Here is a 23,159-nt window from a genome sequence, read left to right as displayed (position 1 = left end):
ACACCATGCCTTATTAAAAAGTATAAATTTGTATACAATTTTAAAAAACAAATTTATATCTGAATAGTTCTTTATAATATGTTAGAACATATAAGATAAGGTATGTGTAACTGTCACATTTTGATTTCACTGATTCAGTTTTCATTAGAAACCAGTGTATCTTTCTGATTCCATTATACATACAAGATTGTTATGATAATGCATATCATTTAACATTAAAGATGTCATCCCATTTTCAAAGTATTATTTGCCTGAAGAAGCATACCATAAATTCTGAAAAAAATTAATTATATCTCTCTCTCTCTCACTCTCTCTATATATATATACACACACACTGCAACTTTAATTGGGTAGTACATACCACAGGAGATAGTTTTGGAGCTTGTACTTGTACAGGAATAGCTGTTGGCACAGATACAGACACATGACTGGGTACAACTGTTGGGAGGTTTGTCTGTCGAACTGATGACATCACATTTGTAGCAGGTACATTTTGCTGACCTAGTCGAGGCTGTCCAGACACAGTTGGGGCAGCTGGACGGAATACTTGAGGAGAATTCTGTGAGGTGGGTGAAACAACTGTCAGAACATTGCCTGACCTGACTATCTGATATGTTGTGGGTTGTGGGAATGGGGCTCTGACTATCTGTGTACTAATAGGGGGGCCTAAAATAAGTCCTTGTGGAGACTGTGGATGTGGTTGGGTTATAATTGTTTGCTGGGTAGGCACAACTGGTCTTGTAACTGGTGCAGACATGCGCACTTGGTTGCTAGCTTGTACTGTAACTGTTGTTCTATTTTGTTTTGATGCTGCATCATCATCTACTGTCAAGTCTATGACTTTGACAGTTGCCATGGCTGGCGCCTGCACAAGCTGAGGGACAGCAGAAGTTATTATTGTCGCTGTGGATGTAGCAGTACCACTGGTTTTAGACAACAAACTTTTGCTTGCTGTGTTCATAGGTGGAGCCACTGTAGATACTACAATCAATCCTGGAGTACCCTGAGTAAATAGTCCTCCCTGAGGCAAGCCAATGACCGTCATGGGTGTATTATTTCCTGCTGGTGGAATGGTGGAGACCGTTGGAGTCTGACGTGTCGAGTCCAACAGACTACGTACAGTTGTCCTCTGAAGCACTGCTGAAGCTGTCAGTGTTGTTGGGATGTTATTACTTCCTGGTGACACCTTCTGAAAGATGGGAGAAGTTGGTGACTGGCTCAGATTAATCTGTAGGAGGCAAAAACAGCAATGCTAATGGACTGATATGTACAAACATTAATTCCATCTATTTGCATTACTGGCATATACATAATGTTTAAGTGCAATTGCATAAATACTTGGAAATGATTTGAAACAGCTGAAATTTTATCTAGATTAAAAAACTATTTCTACATAAGCAAACACTTTAATATCTGACTCATAACAATAATTCAAGTTTTCTACTATGATATTCTATTTTAATTCTTACCATAACTACCTCAGCAAAATTAAGCAATGTATGAAAATAGTTTGTTATGATTTCTGTGTAGTTAGCTTTGTATAACAAGGTTCCTATTTACCTGCATTTCTTTCTTTCAGAGGTAACCTGGAGTACGAGACTAAGTTACAGAAAATACTTCTTATGTTAAAGAATATAATTTCCTTGGGTAAAGTGAAAATCATACAAAACCAATCAAACCAACATAACTCTGAACTGGTAAGAATGGATATCCTACCAGTAGTTTAACTATATTTTCGGGAGCGGGGCAGGGCTTCATATTTCTGGTCTTGATGGGTTTTTGATTATGATTTTAAATGGTTGATATGACAGTACTGCTGATATTGTCAGAACATTACTCAATCAGACCAGGGCGACTAATGAGGATATTATCTAGAGCATAATAACAATTTAGTACTGCTTAGTACAATTTTACTTCTATCTTGATCAGGTATCCGTAATAATGTCAACATCTTTAAGATCCACAATTGCATACTCCACATTAGATTTTATGATAATGGAAATTTCTACTGATGAAGAGGCATACCTGTGACAATAATTGTCTTTTATTATTTCTTTTAAAAATCTTTTGTCTAATATTATATTTCTACACCATAAATATGCTTTGATTTTACCCATGTGCCCTAGACCAGTAGCTTTTAAAGCTTTCAAAAAAGAATCAGCCCTAAAAGCAACATTTAAAATAAAATGTTTTTATCCTAGTATTATAGCAGGTACCAATATAAATTAATCTGGATCAAATACAAATGCACATAATAAATTGCCGCTAGTAGCCTTTAACCGGATTAGGATTTTGAATACAATGTGCATAGAGGACAGCCATCATTTTGAGACTCTAGTTTACTCCTTGCACATCATGTACAGCACTATTATGTTAAAACTCAATTATTGGACAACTTCAAGGACAACTGCACTATTGTGTTAGAGCTCAGTTATTGGACAACTTCAAAGACAACAGCACTATTATGTTAGAGCTCCGTTATTGGACATTTTCAAGGACAACAGCACTATTATGTTAGAGCTCAGTTATTGGACAATTTCAAGGACAACATCACTATATGTTAGAGCTCAGTTATTGGACAACTTCAAAGACAACAGCACTATTATGTTAGAGCTCAGTTATTGGACAACTTCAAAGACAACAGCACTATTATGTTAGAGCTCAGTTATTGGACAACTTCAAAGACAACAGCACTATTATGTTAGAGCTCAGTTATTGGACAATTTCAAGGACAACAGCACTATTATGTTAGAGCTCAGTTATTGGACAACTTCAAGGACAACATCACTATTATGTTAGAGCTCAGTTATTGGACAACTTCAAGGACAACATCACTATTATGTTAGAGCTCAGTTATTGGACGATTTCAAAGACAATTATTCTTTTATAGTTCTATGCATTATAATGATAAATATTTACATTTCTTTCTTTTGGTAGTGCAAAATCTTTAGTAAGTGGAAACAAATAACTCTATTTTGAAGACCAAATAAATTTACTTGGCATATGTTCAATATTCATATCTAGAAAAAGTTTGTAAACATGTGAAATTAAGAGTAATTCTGAACTTATAAATAAAGATGATTTATTATAATTTATGGATAGCCAGACTGATCTGTATTTTAGCTCTTTGAAATTGGTCATTTTATGTCAACATTAAAGTTCCTTTTTGCTCCAAGTGCATATGAATCAAACAATAAAATTCAGACACCGATTAGATCATTTTTTGGTAGTAAACCCTGATGCAGACTTCATCATACATGTATGATAAAATTTCCTGATTTTGACTAAACCATACATGTATGATATTAAATCCTGATTTTGACAAAATCATACATATATGACAGTAAATCCTGATGTAGGCTAAATCATACATGTATGATTTTAAATCCTGATGCAGACTTCATCATACATGTATGATATTAAATCCTGATTTTGACTAAATCATACATATATGATAGTAAATCCTGATGTAGGCTAAATCATACATGATTTTAAATCCTGATTTTGACTGAATCATACATGTATGATATTAAATCCTGATGTTGACTAAATCAACATGTAAGATACTAAATCATAATGTACAATAAAGTACAATAAATCATACAAATATATTAAATTTTAATGTACACTAAATCATACATGTATGATATTAAATCCTAATGTACACTAAATCGTACATGCAGGATATTAAATCCCGATGTTGACCAAAATCACAAATGTTTGGTATAGTTTACTGAGAAATAAAACATTATAATTTGATTAGACATTTACAGCAAAATTTGATCCACTGTTAACTGATTATTATAAATGGAAATGAGTTGAGAAATTTCAGTGTACAACCATGTTATTATATTACTAGCAACCAGACTTTGCAGTCTGGTTGTCCAGTGGGCATCAATGTATTTTGATTAGTGCAGTCTGGTTGTCTAGTGTAGTCTGGTTGTCCAGTGGGCATCAATGCATTTTGATTAATGCAGTCTAGTTGTCCAGTGGGCATCAATGAATTTTGATTTGAGCAATTTTAGGGGCAACCAAACAATATGCCAAAAATCTATGAAGGAACTAAGTAAATAAATACAAATGAAAATATTTAACAAAGTGTTGATCAATGCCACCAGACAAAATATTGTAGTCTCTCTTACCACAAACTTGGGCTCAACAAAAACTGACAATGATCTGAAACTCTAATCTGGTCATTTACAAAGATGTCAGCCAAATTTCATATACAGTGGTTTTTGTGTATCCCTGCCAACTAGCATCCAGGGACAGACAGATGCATGTACATATGGATAAACAAGATCAAATTAAGATGCCTGATAAAAACTGCTCACATGGGCTAAAAATGGGATCAGACAATTAACATATGCATACAGATATGGTAGTCAAGTCTTATTTGTGTAGTGTGAGCTTTCTGCAAACTTGCTCTGAAGCTTCTCATGACAGCGTGACATATGTACAGAACCAAATCAAGCTGACACATGCTGCAGTAGGGGCATAAAAATAGGAACTAACATCCTCAGAATGACACTAATGGATGTGGAACTTGTGGCATTATAGAGTTTGGAATATCCTTAAAATCGTACAACTTACTGGTTGTGGAACATGTCGCAATATAGGTGGAGGGAGAGAGAGAATTGTGGAATATCCTAAGAATATTACTACTGGTTGTGGAACTTATGGCATTACAGGTGAAGGGAAAGAGCACTGCGTAATATCCTTAGAATGATACTACTTACTGGTTGTGGAACTTGTGGCATTATAGGTGGAGGGAGAGAGGATTGTGGAATTGGCAGCCGAATTGTGCCATTGGAACCTGTTGGGGTGGTAAAAATGGGTGTTGTGTTGACTGTTGTGGCAACTGCAGCAGTTCTAGGTGGTGTCTTGGATTGTTTTACAGGTGTTTGAGGACTTTCCACTGATGCACTTGTCTGAAATATGAATAATTCAATACAAGACTTTGTGTCGTCAGTGAATCTCATCAAGAGAATGTTAATGCAGATGACATCAATCATAATAATTTTGATGTCGCTCAACTTTTAGACAAAAATTTTTATCTGATCTGGTGACAAACAACTAAACCATTATAAATTACCTTCATTTAGTCTGCTGAATTTACAGCCTTATGAAAATTTAGCAAAAACACAATTCATGGCTAATGGACTTTCACACTTCAAAAAAATGACAAAACTGAAAACAATTGTATTAGATGCATTAACAGATATAGGTACACCTGTTTTTATGCCAGCTAATTTCTGAAGGTATATATGACACAGTAACAACACGTCAAGTCTGCCCTACATACAAATGTGAATGTTGACCAAAACTATATGTCATCATGTTATACAAATAGGTAAAGTACCTTCGAAAAAGTCATGCAAATTTACCAAAAAAAGTTAAAATGCAAAGAAGAATATATTTTTTAACAGTTCAATTTGCAAAGACCGTGACCCCTGTGCATGCAAGCTAGTTACAGTATGAGATGAACTCTATCAATAATTCCTATGTAGCAACCAGTACAAAAAGGTAAAAACCACAAGGAAACCTTATTATGTTTCAATTTGCTAAGATCAGAGATATGATGGCTGCTATGACCAATCAATAACTGGTTGGTAAAAACATGTCAATCAATCAATACAGATTAATACACATTTAATTCCTTTTTGTTTGTTTCATTGCCAGTTCTTACAATACCCCAGTATTACACGTCAGTAGTCGAGCTCGGATCATACAGGCAAAGTACAAGGAGGCCATATGCGGTCTTTCATTATAATATTAGTTGTTTTCTAAATTATATGTTGTGGCTTCTCAATTGTATGAGGTAAATCTATCAGGAATTTTGCTTATTTGTGACTTCTGCTAGTAAAATGGTTGGAAACTGGTTTCCTTACATTATGAATTTTTAATATCAAATGTTCATCATATATATATCTGACCCCAAGCAAGAGGTGTCATATATAGTGTTCTTCTCATTTTGACAGGAAATGAGGTAAGATTAGAATCCCTTGAAAATTGCTTTGTGTAGAATCTCTGATGGACTTGTTGACTTGTGAACTAGTTTATTGCTCTGAACAAGGAATATATGTTGCAGCAACCACCATTGGTGGGTTTATAAAACATTTTCCACAACTTTTTGGACCAGACAATGGATGACAACACCGTTATACTTGTCAGGCACTCAACTGAGGCTTTTCAGCATAGAACAAATGGGGACACGTAAGATTCTGAGTAAAAACAGGATTGCCTAGTGTTTATGAAGACTGGAAAATTCCACATGCAAATGACATAATAGTACAGTCAAACTATTGGAATGGTCACATTAATATAGTAGTCAACTGGTTCCTGGTCATTATATTTTCCTGTACAACAGCTGTAGTTTTTTGTATTATTGCACTCGATATTTAGTGAAGCAGTACAACAGCTGTAGAAACTAACAGGTGAATGACCCATCACCAAAGTTACACAGTTGAAGACCAGACATAGAAATGGATTCAATCAAAGGACAATAAAAACTTGTGTCAGATGTGACTACTAACACAGTACAGAACTAGAGAGGGTGCTTGCTTAATGGTTATGTACATGAAAATCAACAGAAAATTGTAAACACTTTTACATAAAATTATTGGTCTACCTGCAAAATAAAACGGATTAAAAGACGACAGGAAATATGGTAACCCAATAAGAAGAAAAATGCATTGTCATTTACCTGTTTATTTACTTTGGATTCATCCACCTGGATCCCAACACTTCTTGTTGTAATTTGCTGTTAAAAAAAGAAGGTAATATTAGATACACAAGTTACTTTAGGGTACTGCGTATAAAAATGCTAAGTTTTCAAGTCATACAGAGCTGAACAAATGATTCATAAAATTTGCAATGTTATTGACTTCAAAAGAATCTATTAGCTCTTTCATATATGTTGCACAGATTAACCATGTGGTTCAAAGATAAATTTTGTTGACACCAACAAGGGAACCAAACTATTTCTTTGCCTCATTTACAAAATTGATTCAAGTCTGAATTCATCTACTTTCCAAAACTGTACTATTCAAGTTAATTTAAACTTATAACAACAATCAATTAAATACCAATCCCCATTCTGGAGGTCAGAATTAATCACATCTTCAGAAACTCAGGACTGATGAAGCCTACTGCCCTACCGGAAACTCAGGACTGATTAAACCCACTGCCAAACAGGAAACTCGGGACTGATTAAACCCACTGCCCTACAGGAAACTCAGGACTGATGAAGCCCACTGCCCTACAGGAAACTCAGGACTGATGAAGCCCACTGCCCTACAGGAAACTCGTAGATAAACTGGAAGACTACCCATCAGATTCAGATTAATGGAGTTTTGATGGCATCTAATATAAACTGCTCAGGAAATTCTCATTTCACCCATAATGAGAAGGGGGGATGGGATAGCCAATCAAACTGGTTCTTCAAAAAATGATTGGTCAGCAGCAGCATTGTCTTATTCAATTAAATTTGTTGAAATGATTTGATTCAAAATAGAAAAATAACCATCTTTTAGTTTTAAACAGGTGATCAATTTACCCTCAGAGCTGCTGTAGCAGCTTTCCTCTTCTCGTGTTTCTGCTGGAGAACAGTGACCTCATTGATTTTTATCTGCATCTCCTTAACCTCTGCTTTCCAGCGATCATTAGTAGCACTAAGGTCCTTGATCCGCTGCTGTAACATACCAAACAGCCCTTCACGCTGACTCTTCAGATACTGTGCCACCTTTAACCGAATCAAGTCTTCCAGCTCCTGTTGTAGATTAAAACCTCTATTATGTGAGACCTAATTGACTACATCCTGTGAAACTTTCCAGTTTTTTATCTTAAAAAAAAAATAAACAGGCCAAAGGGAGAAGAGGGTAATTTTAACTCCTGTCTGCACAAGTTTCCACCATCTTTATGATTCACTCCTTTGAATACATGCAATTGTTTTTCACATGGACAGTCACATGACTTCAATGTGAATATTCCCATTAAATAATCATGTCAAGGACCATACCATCTTTATACCTTGAAACCACTTTAAACTAATCAGTCTTTATGTAAAGCGGGACTAAGAATATTCCAAAATAAATAATCTGGAAACCTTTTCCAAGTTAGATTGGTAGCGTCCTTGAATGCAAAATGAGACAAAAACTCTCTCATGTTCACTCTCTGATGCTGAGCGGTGTTTCCCAACCCCCATTCTAGAAGGTCACTAAAAATCTTTAAGAGTGGCAAAACAAAGAAAAATGTGGAAATGGGGTCTTCGAGTCTTAGAAAAAACTATTTTTAGGGCCGCAGCCTAAACTGGTTGGGAACCATTGGTCTAGAGATTTGGGTGATAATATTATGAGCATATTATTGCTATACATAATGGAAAGCGAAATGACTCTTACAGTATTTCCTCTGGTCACCTTAATGTATGAACCAAATCCTCTGAATCCCATTTGTATCTGGAAATTTATCATACCTGGTAATATTCACACTTCAAAAGAGGTTTATATATCATGTATTCAACATCATGGTTGCAGTTTAACTTATAAATAATGGGAAAGAAAGAACAAAAAGAAAGAAAGAAAATTCAGTGATAGATCTTGTATATTACACAACATCAAATGGCTATCTTTATTCAGATGATGTAGAATCATGTAAATTGTCACCAATAAGAACCTCATTGTTCTTCAGCATGAATGCACAACTAGGTCATGTTAATCCATGCAATATACAAAACACAATTTCCTTTCAACAAGCTATATGATTTAAAGTTACCTTCGGGGCTTCTGCTAAAATGATATTTTATGGAGTCCAAGGACTTCCACATCTGAATTCTATAGGGTCCTTACAAGATGTTAAAGGGTCCCAATTTATAGTTTCTACAGTAAATTTTATGTCTGTGTGTGTGTGAGAGGTCTCTCTAGAATCTTTTTGGTGAAAAGTTCCACTAGCACAAGCTGCAGTCCCCTCTCAAAAGCATGCTGGGCATACATGAAGTAGATAAATGTCCATTATAATGCCAGGAATAAACAGGCACAAAACATTGTCAGTTTTACTTATTTGTAATTCTTTAAATATTCATGTATTAAAGTTGATATCTCATCAGTCAACTTATGAACAAGCTACCCAAGGCTGTATTTTAGACAGTAATATGTCGCGTCCTCCAAAACAAAAATATTGGGTGAGGCATCATCTTAATTACAGAACTGGATGATCATGAATTTAATTTCAAATTTTGTAATGAGCATTCATGTGCTCAATCCTGTAAACTGTATTACATTACTCTCATATTCTACTTTTAAAGTTTGTAAAACGGTATTGATTTGTCCTTTTATCTGATCTGACATGTTTTGAAGTTTGAAAGATCCATCTGCTCTAACATTTTCTGTTAGATGTTTTTAAAAGCAGATTCTAAAATTTATACGAGTGGAATTAAAGAGATGATACTAAAAAGGCAAATGGCATTTGTCCAAGTCTCGATGTGAATGCAACAAATGGTAGTAATATTGATTATCACAGGGTTTATCTTCTAAATTAATTTGAATCCTTAGTGCATCATCCTTTCGAGATCACATGCACTATATTTTTTGGCTACACTTGCAAATGAACACAATGCATAATTAATGAGCATGACCTCAACAGATGGCACAGAAAATCCTTGAGACCTGCGTTTTGAGAAACCTCGACCTTTTCTATAAGCTGGAAATTGACTTAGTCAGCAATTTTTATTGCATCATATGTGACTCTTAGGCTGTGGTTTTAAATTGTATTGTGTCAGGGATGCAAATTATTGGAAGCCCTGTACCTTGCACTATAATCTTACACCTTGAAACAATAGTGTTTGGTCATATGGCCCTAGCTGAATAAACAAGCCCTACCTAACAACAAATGATTTAAGCATGACAACAATTTGCATTAAAGTTTACAGTGTTAAATGATGCAGAGTCAGGTTATAAATGCCCCAAGTTTATACATAAGTATTGGAGCTCTTTATCTGTCAAAGCTTCATTCAATTTGTGTACAAACACAAATTTTGTCATCAGAAGCGGTAAGCAAAATTCTTACCTGTTCTGTCATTCTGATGTAATTTTTTTCTTTCTTTTCATTTGCATCTCCTTCATCTCCTTTTGTTTCCTCTTCTTCTTCCTCCTCTGTGGCCGTTGTGGTGTCATCATCCTTTGTGATAGCAGACTCTGTTGTAGCAATGGAATCTTCTTCATCCTCCTCATACACTTCATTATCTGCAACAGCTTCAGGAGAAATTCCAATAGCATTACCAAGTTTCCCAATCATTTCATCCAACCTGGAACGCTTGATGCTTGAGGGAGAGGTTGAACTGTCATGATCCTCAGCTGGCCTTTTCCGATCAATTGTGGAAGTCTGGGACTCACTTGAATTCTCTTCTTCCTGAACAGAAGAGCAAGCCTCCTCTTGGAGATCACCTTCTAATTTAGTATCTTTGACATCTTCCTTGCCATTTCTGTCCATCATATTCAGCTGTTCCCCATTTCTTTTATCTTCAAATTGTATCTCCTCACTTTTTCCAGTATCTGTGGACACTTTAGTCTTTTCATCATTAGTGTCCAACAGAAGAGCATCATCCTCATCCTCTCCCAAAGGAGATGGTTGGTTATGATCATTGTCCAGTAAAAGTGAATCATCCAACTCTTCCTCTTCTTTCGTTACTATTTCCTTTGATAAACTAATATCACTAGCCAACTGTTCTAAATGGCCATTTTGGACCTTGTCTATATTGTCACTTGATTGCACATTTTTATCACAGTCAGGATTAAGAGAAGCAGTTTCTTGGTCCTTGTCATCTATCTCAACCACTTCCATACTTACACTCTCCTCTTTCACATTTTCAGTCTTCTCACACAACTCTTCGACAACTGTAAGAAGAAGATAATATCAGTCTGCGATAAAAGGTTGTGCAAAACTCAATGGAAGGATTTGATCAAGTGTTTCCCAATATGAGGAAACTAGTTCACTGTGCAACATGCCATAATGTACACACTGAAACTCTGAAAATCTAAACTATAACCACTTGGATCTGGGATGCACTGGATGTATTCGTGCTAGGAATTGTCACAGACTGGCAGATCTGATGGACTATAGACCAGCTACTGGCAAGTTTGCACTGGAAATCACATGGTCCCTGACCTCAGACCACCATTTTCAACCCCTGATAACATAAATCTATATTTCAAATTTGATCAAAATTTAATTTTAAAAAATGGCCTCCAGAGTGGTAAGAAGCAAATGTTGATTAATGATAAAATTATATATATATATTTATTCATGTCTGGCAAGGTAACTTGTGATCAGTGGGAGGCATTTACATCTATAATATTGTTAACTATCAAACCATCTGAAAACAAAAAGAAATATTACTATTCTCTGTCCAAATAATTTGCATCTTACAAAATCATCATTTTTCCTAAATATCTTGATGGAAGTATGTTTCTCATGTGTACTGAAGAAACCCAGCAAATTCAAATCTGTGCCATATTGTACTTTTGCTTGTAAATATAAAGTGCACTTGTGACGTGTTCAGGGTCATGAATACCCCGCTATTTTTCTTATCCAAGATTTAGTCATCATTCAAACATGCTGTTAACAAATGTTTTATTTATAAATCATTTTCAAGTATTCCCTATATCAACATTTCATATAGTATATTTCTTATATTGACTGTACAGGAAGCAGATCGGTTATTTGCATATTGCAGCTGCATATGGCTTCCCTGAAGCAACAGGAAATAAATTTAAAATGTTATTTATAATGGGGATAGTAGATATATCTTGCAGCATGCTTAATGACTGTTTTAATACAATTCAGTTAAGAAAATCTGAAATCATGAATATGAGCATTAGCCATGGGCATTACACAACACATTTCCTTGATTGCTGGTCCATATTAGAACTTTCCTGACTTTTGACTAGTTTCAGCTTTTCCCAACATACCATTTAAAATCCCCAATTTTCCCCAAACTTTCCTGAAAATTTAAAATTCACTTTCTTTTACATGGCCCATAACATTATTGCTGAAAACACTTTTGCCACAACGTAGATGTTATCATGTGTAAACAAGTTTTATTTTATGCACCCATCCCATGGGAAAAAGTAAAACTGGTCTTTATGTGCAAGTCATCTCTCAACACATGTTCACATTTTAAACATGGCCCTTGCACAAATGCCATGCACCAAATAGTATTATTATTAAAATTCCTACTCCAAAAATTCAATGTAAAGATTTTAGTTCATAAATGTGTTGGAAACAGTTTCATTCACCGATTTCTTCAAGTTTATTGTTCTGTCTATTATTATTCATGTGGTACATTTTTGCTAATGTATGTATGGCAATGAGACAGCTTGCTTGGCTGCTTGTAATTATTTAGCTGGAGTTGGCAATTTCAGAAGTAACAGACCATAATTACAAACGTAAACGAGTTTTTATTCTGTTTCATATTCTTGCTGAATTTGGCACAACAAATTATTTAAATGATTCAGCAAAACAAAGTTAAACTGTATATACTTAAAAAATATGAAGAATAATTGTTGATTTTGTCTTGGAATGTCACATCTTCGAATCCTTGTTTTTTTTTAATACTTGTATTTAGTCCACTATATCCACAATCATGAACTGACTGGTCAAGAACTGTTCTTGGAAACTAATTTAATGATAATGCCCCCCTCCCCATTGTGCTGCAAGTCCTAATGGTGTTGGTTGATAAATCAATAAATGGGATGAAACAGACTAGTCCTAGTGCTATAAAAAAAAAAGAAAAAGATAAACGATTTATCAGAAAAGAATGACAAAAACCTCTAAAAAGGACCATGGTCAAGCATACATTAAATACAAACACATGAGTGTATGCCTTGCCACACTACAAGAGAGGTAAGAATATTATATACTTACCAATTGGTTTCACGGGATCGTGTGCTGTTTGTTCATTGTCAGTAAAGGCTTCTTTATTCTGTATGGCTTCTTTTTGTACATTAACCATTTTTATGTCATTAATTTTAAAGTTCTCAAATAAGTTACCAGAGTCAATGGATCTCCTGGGTGTAATATTGGAAGCCTCTTTAGATATTGCTGCATTAATGATTTTATCTTCATTTGATCCCTTGTCTCCAGATGCAGGCTTTTTCTCACTGTTCTGCATCCTTGAAACAAGCTCTTTCAGGGAGTTCCGCACTTTGGCCCCAATAAGAAGGGGATGCTTCTTTGTACAGTCGTCTTTAACAACATCAGTCTCTTTGGCAGGTGAAGACACCTTCTCAGATTCAGTATCACCACCTGTATCCATCTTTTCAATTTTGCCAGAGGAACCATTAATTTTCAACGCTGACTGACCATTCAAACATTTCAAGTTGTTGATGACCTCTTTCACATTAAAGTTAAATTCTTTTATGTCCTCTGTGCTCTCACTGGAGCCAAATCCCTCATCAGCCTCACATTCCATGTTCTTTTCAAGGATTACAACAGAAACGGAAGGGGCAGCATTTGTCATAGCTTTTGTCCCAAGTCCTGTTCATCAAAGGGATGACTACATAAAACTGAGCCACCTGAAATGCCATCAAAATAGAATTGTAGCATGAATAAATGACAAACAATTCTTCTTAAATGTCAATGTAGAGAACATAAAATCAAGAAAATGAAACTAATGCACAAGATGGCCTACCAAAAAAAGATCTGATAAATTCATGTTTTTAAAAACAATGAAGCTATGCAATTTTTTTCTGGATTGTAGCCTCTTTATCTGCTATATAAGAGGCTACAAAGAAACCAAAAAATATCATAAAAAGTCTATTATTAAAAACAAAAATTGTTTTTAGTAACAGAAGAGTAAAAAGTAAGAAAAAGAGTTTCAATGGATTGAAATCCCTTGAAGATAAAGAAAGGTCACAATGTCTAAATTCAAGTTCCTGTGTGAGGAAAGTACCACCAAAACATGACTTTCAGTTACTTAAAAGTCAAATGCCCATTTTCCAAAGCTTTCTCCCCATTTTCCAATACTGGGGGGGTCCAAAACTCTCCTTCAGTAGAATGCTGACAACAGAGAAATTAGCTGTTATAGGTCATTGCATTTTTACATTTCCAGTTCATCTGTCATTAGATTTGATAAAAGTTGATTGCCAAATTCACACTCAGAGAAGAAAATACTGATTTGGTGAAAAATTGTTGCATTAGGCAAATGGTTTTGGTCCGTAAGACAGAAAAGGATCAAACACTAAATAGAATGTACAAATATAGTGAATTGGGCTGTATAAAAAATACTTAAGACTCATGACACAAATAATTAACGTTGCAAAATTAATGACAATATTAATAACTATGCCAGTCACTCTATTTTCATACTACTTACTTTCAGAGATTCTTTTGTCAGAGGTAAATAGTTGCAGTACCTCTGATGTTTTGGGCCAACCATTTAATAATTCTGGATGGGGGAGGGAAGGTGGCGGATTTTACAGGGAAATAACTTCAGCAACAAAAAACCTCGTCCTCTTTTTTCTAGAACGACAGGAAGAAAACCAAAACATTTTCATAACATGTGAACTGCTTTTTTTGTATTGGAGATATGAAAGCAAAAATGGTATCTGGTTGGATAGAAAATGTACCCTACCCATAAATGGTCAGACAAATAGCAATGCAAACTTGCAACCAGATAGGCACAGCTTTGAATCCTACCACAGGACAGGAACAGCCCAAGTCAGTTACCATGGTGTTTACCATGACAAGTATTTCATTTGACAGTAAATAAATTGTTGATGTGCTGTACAATACCAAACCAAAAATCTGTGAGAGGTTCAAGGTATAAAAGTAGAAGCAGGACAGTGAGGTACAGCACCAAACTAAGATCCGTAAGCAAGTGGTAGCAGGACAGTGATGTACAGCACCAAACTAAGATCCGTAAGCAAGTGGTAGCAGGACAGTGATGTACAGCACCAAACTGAGATCCATAAGCAAGTGGTAGCAGGACAGTGCTGTAAAATACCAAACCAAGATTCTATGAGGTTCTATGTGAGCAAGTGGTAGCAGGACAGTGCTACAAAATACCAAACCAAGATTCATAGAGAGGTTCTATGTGAACAAGTGGTTGCAGGATATATAATATTTAGATATCGATCATCCAAGCCATGAAGCAATAGCATGTCTAGTGAAAGTTCTATACTTTTATTAAAAATACCGGCTTTACCATCAAGTTTAAATAACTTGAATGAACCTGGCCATATCAAACAGTATATTTGTAATTCTCCAGATAATGACAATTTTAATCAGCCATTTAACTCTGGGAAAATATCACAGAAACAACTCCCTGCATATAGTTATGAATATTAATCATAAAATTTAGCTTTCAAAATTATTCGCTTTTGTTTAATTAATTACAGAATGATTAAGAGACGATATGAAAGAACAGAAAACTTTTATAAAAGAATGAAAAAAGTATTCCTAATCAATAAGTACGGACGGACTGTGAAATTGCTTTCACAAGAAATATAAACATGTGATCAAAATGACGTTTTCCAAACTTGAAATTAATGAAAATTACCAATTCTAAGGCTCATATAGTTATTCCAAAAATAATCAAAGGAAATCATTCACAGATTCCAACCGAGCCCATTGTTTTGAGCACTACAAAAATTGACAAAACTGCCAAATATGCTGCAAATCCATGCACACTATTAAAATAACCACCATGTACAAAAATATAAAATATCTGCAGTGTTGTCAAACAGTAGGAAAGCTCTGTATTTCAGACCAAAAATTATAAACTTTTTTGGTTAAAAAAATGCAAATAAAAGATGTAACTGTTGATTGCCACCTCTTCTCAAGTCATGCACTCAACATATTACATCTCAATCACAATAGATCTTTTATTGACATTTGCAGCGGTCAAGAAAATCAATGGTCCCCTCATCACCACTCCATAAAAAGTGGCTTTGCCAAGTAAGTCCAATGGTCGAATGGAGTTTGTTGGTTTTTTTTGGTCAATTTTTAATAGCACTTCAAACAAATTATCTGTTGTATCCTGCAGTGGGTCTTTGGACATGATGAAGTGGTCAATCAGGGCTGGCCTGGGCAGGTACTGAACCTACAACCTAATACTCATTCACCTAGTTGATGACGATTACCAGGGTAGAGAAGATGCAGATTTTTAAATTGAGAAAAATCTGCAGGTATATTCTACCTTTAACAAATATCGAAGTTCAACCACACCTATATTACTGAAAAATTTAAGCCATCACAACAGAATATCTCAAGTTACAAACATCTCATCTTTACATATATAAATATTGGTAAGGGCCATGTATCTAAATGGTTTCAAACCCACTGCCTTCACCTCATATATAACATTATCATAATTTTGACCCGTACAAGTAACAAGCTCATGCATCTGTGGACTTAACACAAATTTTAAGTAAAATCAACAATTTACTTCTTTCTCTACATTGCCAAGCAAAAATTTATGAGACACTTACAATGCTGTAAATTAAATCCCACGTAATCCTAAATGCCCAATTACAAGTCCAAAAGTACAGAATGTTCATAATGAATTCCAGTTGTCTTGACTGCCCTGCCCTATCACAATGATAAGTCAAGAATATCTTTGAACGAGTTATCAATAATTCCAAAATAATGTCTAAATCCAAAATTGACTAGCTCTCGAATTATATCTGAACACAACTGCAAATTCTGATCATGAATTCCCACAGATGCACATAATACTGGAATCAACTGTCAAGTGACTTTACAGATTTTCACTTGAGCTATAATATGAAGACTTTCCAGAGTAAAAAGCTATTGTAAACAAGACTGACCACGAACTCGTTATATAAACAAGTCTGTAAAATGTTCTGAAGTAAAAAAGTTAAGACAAAATATTTACAATTTACAATCAAAGTTCATCAGGTAAACATATTATTTACAAATGACAATTATTTTAAATCTACAATCATGGACAAAAGTTAAATGCACAATATAGATAAACCAATAACAAGTAACAGCACAAGTAGTGTAGTGAAGTGCAATGGGCCAAGTAAAATGATGACAATAATGAATATCTGCTGCAAGTTGTCTATGAGCAACTATGAAAAACAAAATTCATTGTTCACTATAAATTCATCGACATAAACTTTGAAATCACCAACCTCAGGTTAACTATTTGGAATGGAAACAGGTACCGTATTTGATGCAATACCCATGATGTTACAATAGTAAGCACAAAGATGTTACAAACAACATGCATATCAAGCTTATTCAAGGATTAAGAGTTAGCTCCCTTTGCTTATGTTGGATGCTTACCACTTTCAGTGTTCATATACTCTTTCCTCTAATATAGTCATGCCAAACAAAACATGCAAGGGTTGTTTTCTGATAATTCTAAAACAGAGTTAACTCATTTCCAACAAAATAATGTGAATCTTGATGAATGTACATTTGGTATTACATCACATAGTTAGGTATATTGTATTCATCAAGGCACAAAAACATTCACCTCCAACACTTGTTGTTGTTGTTGTGAGGTTTAACGCCATTTTTAGCACACGATAGGCTATGCATGGTGCCAGTATTAATGGTGGAGGAAAAACACGGGAAAACCCCGGGAAGAACCACCGACCCATGAGAAGCTACTGGCAAGCTTTCTCACATACCCACATTGGCCAAATCCTAGACTCGAACCATCTCCAACAGCTTGTGTGACTTGTTTTGCATCCATCATCTACAAGATGAGGATGGTAGTATAATTTATCAGAAATGTACTACTTACTGATGAACCTCAATTATCTTAGTGACTGAAGAGGGACATGATAACATGTTAACTTACTATTAATCTCCCAAAGATGGGTGGTCTCTTAATCAAAGTCATCACGTCTACATAATGCAAATGATCCCCATTTGGAATCTGAATTCCAATGACAGGTGGTCCTCCCAAAATGGGTATCCCAGTCAGGTTTTCGATACAAAATGGGTATCCCTGTAATGTTGTCTATAAAAGACAGGTCAGAGAAACTAATACTTCTTGGCCAGGGCTAAAATACTATCTAAATGTACCAAATTTCCAAATATGGAAAAAAACTAATTTTATGCTTTTCAATAATTTTTATTATGTCATTTCGTTGCCACATGGCAAAATTTCAACAAGTAATAAATTTGAGTTAGTGTAATTTTACATAAAATGCACAAAACTGAACGATGTGGAACTTGAGGACTACTCACGTCTAAAAAAAAAGTGGCACATAACTTCAACATTCTTAATCACATTGCCAACACAACACACAATTAAGAGCTACACAGTAATGCACCTTTTATACACATGGTTTACACACACAATATTTTCGTTTCATTCATCTGTATCTCTCACACATTCACCAATAACAACAAAGTCGTTTCTCTGTTTTATTTAAATTTTAATACAGTTTAATTTATGAGGTGAATGTTGCTGTACAAACTGAAGTTGCATGATACATGGGCCATCTTAAAACGTTGTCAACTGGTGGAATGGAGGAGTATCTGCCTGCAATACACATTGGTTTCTTAGTTATCAGTAATCACATGTTATGACAAGGAATAACGGAATGCATGAGAAAAATGAGACAATAACTGTACAAGTTCAAGTCTTTATGGTTAGGTTGGCAAGAATCCTTAGCTACATAGATCTTTATTTTGATATGTTCCCTTTATTTTTGTACTAGACCAGTTCTCTAAGATAATTAAGAAACAATGTTTGAACTCTCAAAAGAATACCAATTTTTTAAGGTGTAAAAATGTATAGCCACCTGTTGATCACTGCTTTCACTGGCCACAAGTGTGGGTTATACACCACATACACTGACTACAAGTTGAGTCAAACTGAAAGCAACAAAGATCCCAATATGCCTGCAGATCATGGTCTATGTTGATTGTTCAAGTGAATACTCCTAACAAACTGCCCCGACCCAGATCTGCAGAACATTATGCGATGGCATATCTGGGTAGGTGCAGTTTGCAGTTATAATCAACATGTATGCAAGTACATATGATAATGACAGCAAGTATAATAATGCCATTTCAAGTCTTGCAAGATTTTGTTTATGGTACAATTTCTTGCTGTGTACTGATGAGTTTACCAACACATGTTACTGACTGTGTATAATGGAGTCAACTTGTCTATTCATCCAACCCACTTATGTTCACTTAATATCACTTAGTATATCTTGACATTATTCTCTTTAAAAATTGTGTTTGTTCAACATTTTAAGTCGTTCCCTTTTTATTATATATTGTGTCCACCAAACTGATTAAAATCAGATCACCGCTGTCCTACATGAAGATCTGATAGAGACCACTTAGGGGTCATTCTCTGGTAACCTATGTTATTATCATAATCGCTAATTTCATCACCAGTCACATGAAGATTTGTATCTTTGTGTTTAGAGAGTGGGCAGTGAGGATGAAAAGCGTGAATGTGTACCAAATGATTTGATTCACTTTTGGATTTTTGAAAGCTGCATTTCCATTGGCTAAATCAAAGGTCACCAGAACATGACCTTTAAGCAGTCATCATCAGATTTCATGTAGGACAGCGGAGATCTGATTTTAATCAGACTGTTGTGTCCACTTGTTCAGTTATCTCCAGCATCAGATATATTTTTTATGAAACGTGGTATGCATTTGTATTATTTACACAAGTACTTGTCCCATGTAATATTAAATTTGTCAGTACTTTCAGGTGTATCTCCTGTATTTTTTGCCAATCATATTTTTCAGTTATCTTTTGCATAACCACTTTAAGCACTGCTTAGTGATCTAATTTGCCAGAGATTGTGAAATATCCCACTGCCTTTCTTATAAGTCACAGCAATTAGAATACTGGCCATTATGACCATAAGGGTGCAGGTTTGAATCCTGCAATTTGAGGAGTCCAGCTTGACGAGAATGTTTCATTCTTGGGAAAGGCACTTCGTTCCATCAGACTTGACATTAAATACCCTACGTGTATTTCTCTGCCACTAGACAACAAATCTAAACACACCAAAGAATAATTTACGCACCAAATACTACGATTAAAAAAATGTCTGAAGCAAATGAATACATAGTCATTCAATAATAATAATAATAATAATAATGAAGACTGTATAGCGCCTAATCTTTAGAAGCTCTAAGTGCTTTACAACATTAGACAACACCTATAAGATAAAAAACATTTGATAATAATATTACAAAAACAAACACCATGAAATTAGAAAAAACATTAAAAAATAAAAACTATGCTGAGAATATTTCAGGTAGGAAACATTATTAGGTCTTTAAGTTTGTTCTTGCAGTCGAAGTAAGTGAGTTTTGAGAGCCCTCTTGAATGTGATCACTGTGTCTTTGTGTCTAAGTTCAGTGGGCAATTCATTCCACGTTGCTGGGCCTTGGTATGCAAAAGAATGCTGTCCATATGACTTTGTTTTCATAGTGGGAATAATGAGTATACGATTGTCAGAAGAGGAGCTTAAGTATCTTGCTGGTGTGTACACATGGGTGAGATCGGATAGGTATGTTGGACTAGAGTCTGACAGTGAAATGTAGCACAGAGAACAAATTTTGTGTTTGATTCTGGATCGAATGGATAGCCAGTGTATGGTACAGAGCAAAGCATGATCCGAGCAGCTGTGTTTTGAACTTATTGAAGTTTCTGGAGTAGATATTGAGATGAACCACACATAATTGAGTTACAATAGTCCAGTCTTGAAAGTACTAATGAACACACAAGTGGTAAGCAATATTTAAAACAGTCACACCACATCATACAAATTTATATTCACAACTTTTGTAGGACTCAAGTTAGACTGGATACATCAACTCAATGCAATTCAGTCAACATAAAAAAACCTAGATACTCCTGTGTTCTTAAAAGAAACAGCATGCATTAAAATGTATTACTTCAATTCTGAATAATACTGCTGCACAGAAATATTTTTTCTGTAATTGACACTGATGCTCTCACCAACCCCCACCCCAAAGCAAACAGGTTAATCCTTGAAAATGAAAGAAAGAAAGAAAGAAAAAACGACTATATTATGGGCTTGGACTGGCGGACATACGCCAAAATATAATCGCTATTCTAAGGCTGCCGCTGAGCTGGACTAGCCAAATTATAGGTCTATTATTTTGGGTACATTAATTACCAATCCTCTACTCCATCGTTTCGCTAATTACCTTTGGAGACCACCCCTGGATGTATTCTATTTTTAAACTTTATCTACAAAAACCCTTGTGTGCTACGCGGGTTTCATAGTGACAGTACAGACAATAAATCTGAAAAAAAACAAAATTCCTCTCACAATTTAATAACTATCAACTCACATACTGTGCGTATTCCATATAATTTTAGTAAAGCCGAGACAACGTAAATGTACTATCAACGAAATTGTTTGAAGTCAAATTTTCATCCATGGCCATTATTGCGGAATTCACATACATGAATCTTAACAAAATACTATTTTAATAAAATAAACAAAACAAATAATAATAATAATAAACAATTTTATGATCAATTTAGGGCCAGTCAAATAACTACCAAACATAGCATAAGTACTAATTATTAAAACGTTTAAAAAAATAAGATGCAATAACCTCATTGATTCAGTAGCAAATGTCACGCGACTTGTTTAATATCACCAACAAAAAAACAAAAACAACTGAATCTATTATAATTTGACATTTGGTTTCATCTGTACAACATTTTTGACGAGGAATAAATCTTAAAAACCCCCATGAGCCTCCGAGTACCACTGGTAGTCACGTGACCTAATGAAGGGGTCGACTCAAACAGTAAATAACACTCAGGTACAAGAAAAAAAAGACTAAAAAGTTGGAACAATAAAATCACGATAATATACAATAAATCCTAAATTATGTTAAGCCTAATTCTTTTCATTGATTTTATTGCAAATAATTAAAGTCATTATCAATAGTTATAAATATCCACTTTAATTGACGTCGCGTAACATTCCGTTCACGTTAACGAAACGACGGTAGATACGGCGACGGTCGTTATGCAATGCTAACCAACGAACACCAAATTTTCAAATGTGTTAGCTTTCGGTTTCGGTAACTAAAAATCATACAAAAACAAAACTTTAAATACACGTTCGGCTTTACTGATATTTAAATTAACTGCTTTAATCAAATGAAAGATACTCACTCTGTCCGGTGCTTCTCGTACAAGTCACTGTTGTTACCGTATCATCCACTCTGAGCTATCCACAACATGGCTGCCTCTTGTAGATCACTGCGCATGCGCCAAAAATTTATGCAAATCAGCGCCACCGTCTTCCAATCATCTTCATTTGGGGATCAAATCCTTGTCAGGCGTGGGATATAAAGAGAAGCCCCCATAGCTTAATATTTGCATATTGCTCCCTTAAAGGGCCTCGTACCAGGTGACTCCACCAGTCTAAGTTAGAGGCGGGAAATGTGTACTATAAATACTATGTTTATAGGGGCCGAACACCCAGATATTCGCTCGGTGTTCTATGTTAGACGCACCGGGGACTTACACAAGCAATCATGAATCAATATATATTGTGACCAAAGACAACATAGTGAAGCATACTTAGGATGTTTTTAAAAGCCGAATGGAAGTACAGTTGGGTATTCCTGACGGAATAATACTACACGATAGCGACTAGATAGGACTATACACACAGAACACTTAATAAAACTGTCAAATCATTTTTGTACACACGTTTTGCGATGACACTCGTCCTGACCTTACAATTTACTGTGTTACGCTTAATATATAATGAGGTGTGTCGTCTAGACCTGTCCTGAGACACTATTATGTGTACATGGAGCCACACACTTAGCTTAATACGTACAATCCGATGGTCATCAAGGGGTGGTCGCACTTGCATTTAGAATTACTTAGATCTTCTGAATGACTCCATCGACAACCGAGGCTATTGTCGTCTCTCTAGTCTGCTAGATATATCAACCATTTGGATCCGCCATGAATGGTAACTTTATGCCTTTGTGGGGGCCCGCAACCAGTCAGCTGAAATCACCAGAGCCCTCTGATAAAATAGGTCATGTGAAGGGATTTAAAGGGGATAGTGATAAAATCAAACTGTCCTTTCTGTAGATTGAGTGACTACGTAAGAGACATTAAGTCCACATTTGCGCTACCA

The 23,159-nt window shown here is 35.2% G+C and overlaps 1 protein-coding gene across 2 annotated transcripts in view; it reads right to left on the bottom strand.

Moving 5' to 3' along the window:
* The window catches only part of LOC149802434 (uncharacterized), a 36,787-nt gene extending 13,862 nt beyond the window's left edge, over window positions 1–22,925 (bottom strand). Inside the window, exons 1-7 of one of the 2 annotated variants that reach the window (XM_089951653.1) lie at window positions 22,175–22,925; window positions 12,916–13,565; window positions 10,060–10,886; window positions 7,556–7,768; window positions 6,704–6,760; window positions 4,737–4,928; window positions 362–1,228 (exon numbers count right to left, since the gene is read on the bottom strand). In XM_089951653.1, coding sequence (XP_089807779.1) covers window positions 362–1,228; window positions 4,737–4,928; window positions 6,704–6,760; window positions 7,556–7,768; window positions 10,060–10,886; window positions 12,916–13,510 — 2,751 coding nt within the window. In that variant the 5' untranslated portion in view covers window positions 13,511–13,565; window positions 22,175–22,925. The remainder of the gene's footprint in view (window positions 1–361; window positions 1,229–4,736; window positions 4,929–6,703; window positions 6,761–7,555; window positions 7,769–10,059; window positions 10,887–12,915; window positions 13,566–22,174) is intronic. The other variant, XM_089951654.1, reaches the window with a different exon arrangement.
* Between the last annotated feature and the right edge of the window lie 234 nt (window positions 22,926–23,159).

The sequence above is a fragment of the Sinohyriopsis cumingii genome, chromosome 3 (genome assembly GCF_028554795.1).
Source record: "Sinohyriopsis cumingii isolate HCF-2022 chromosome 3, ASM2855479v2, whole genome shotgun sequence".
NCBI lineage: Eukaryota > Metazoa > Mollusca > Bivalvia > Unionida > Unionidae > Sinohyriopsis > Sinohyriopsis cumingii.
This window is presented reverse-complemented; position numbering and strand designations above follow the sequence as displayed.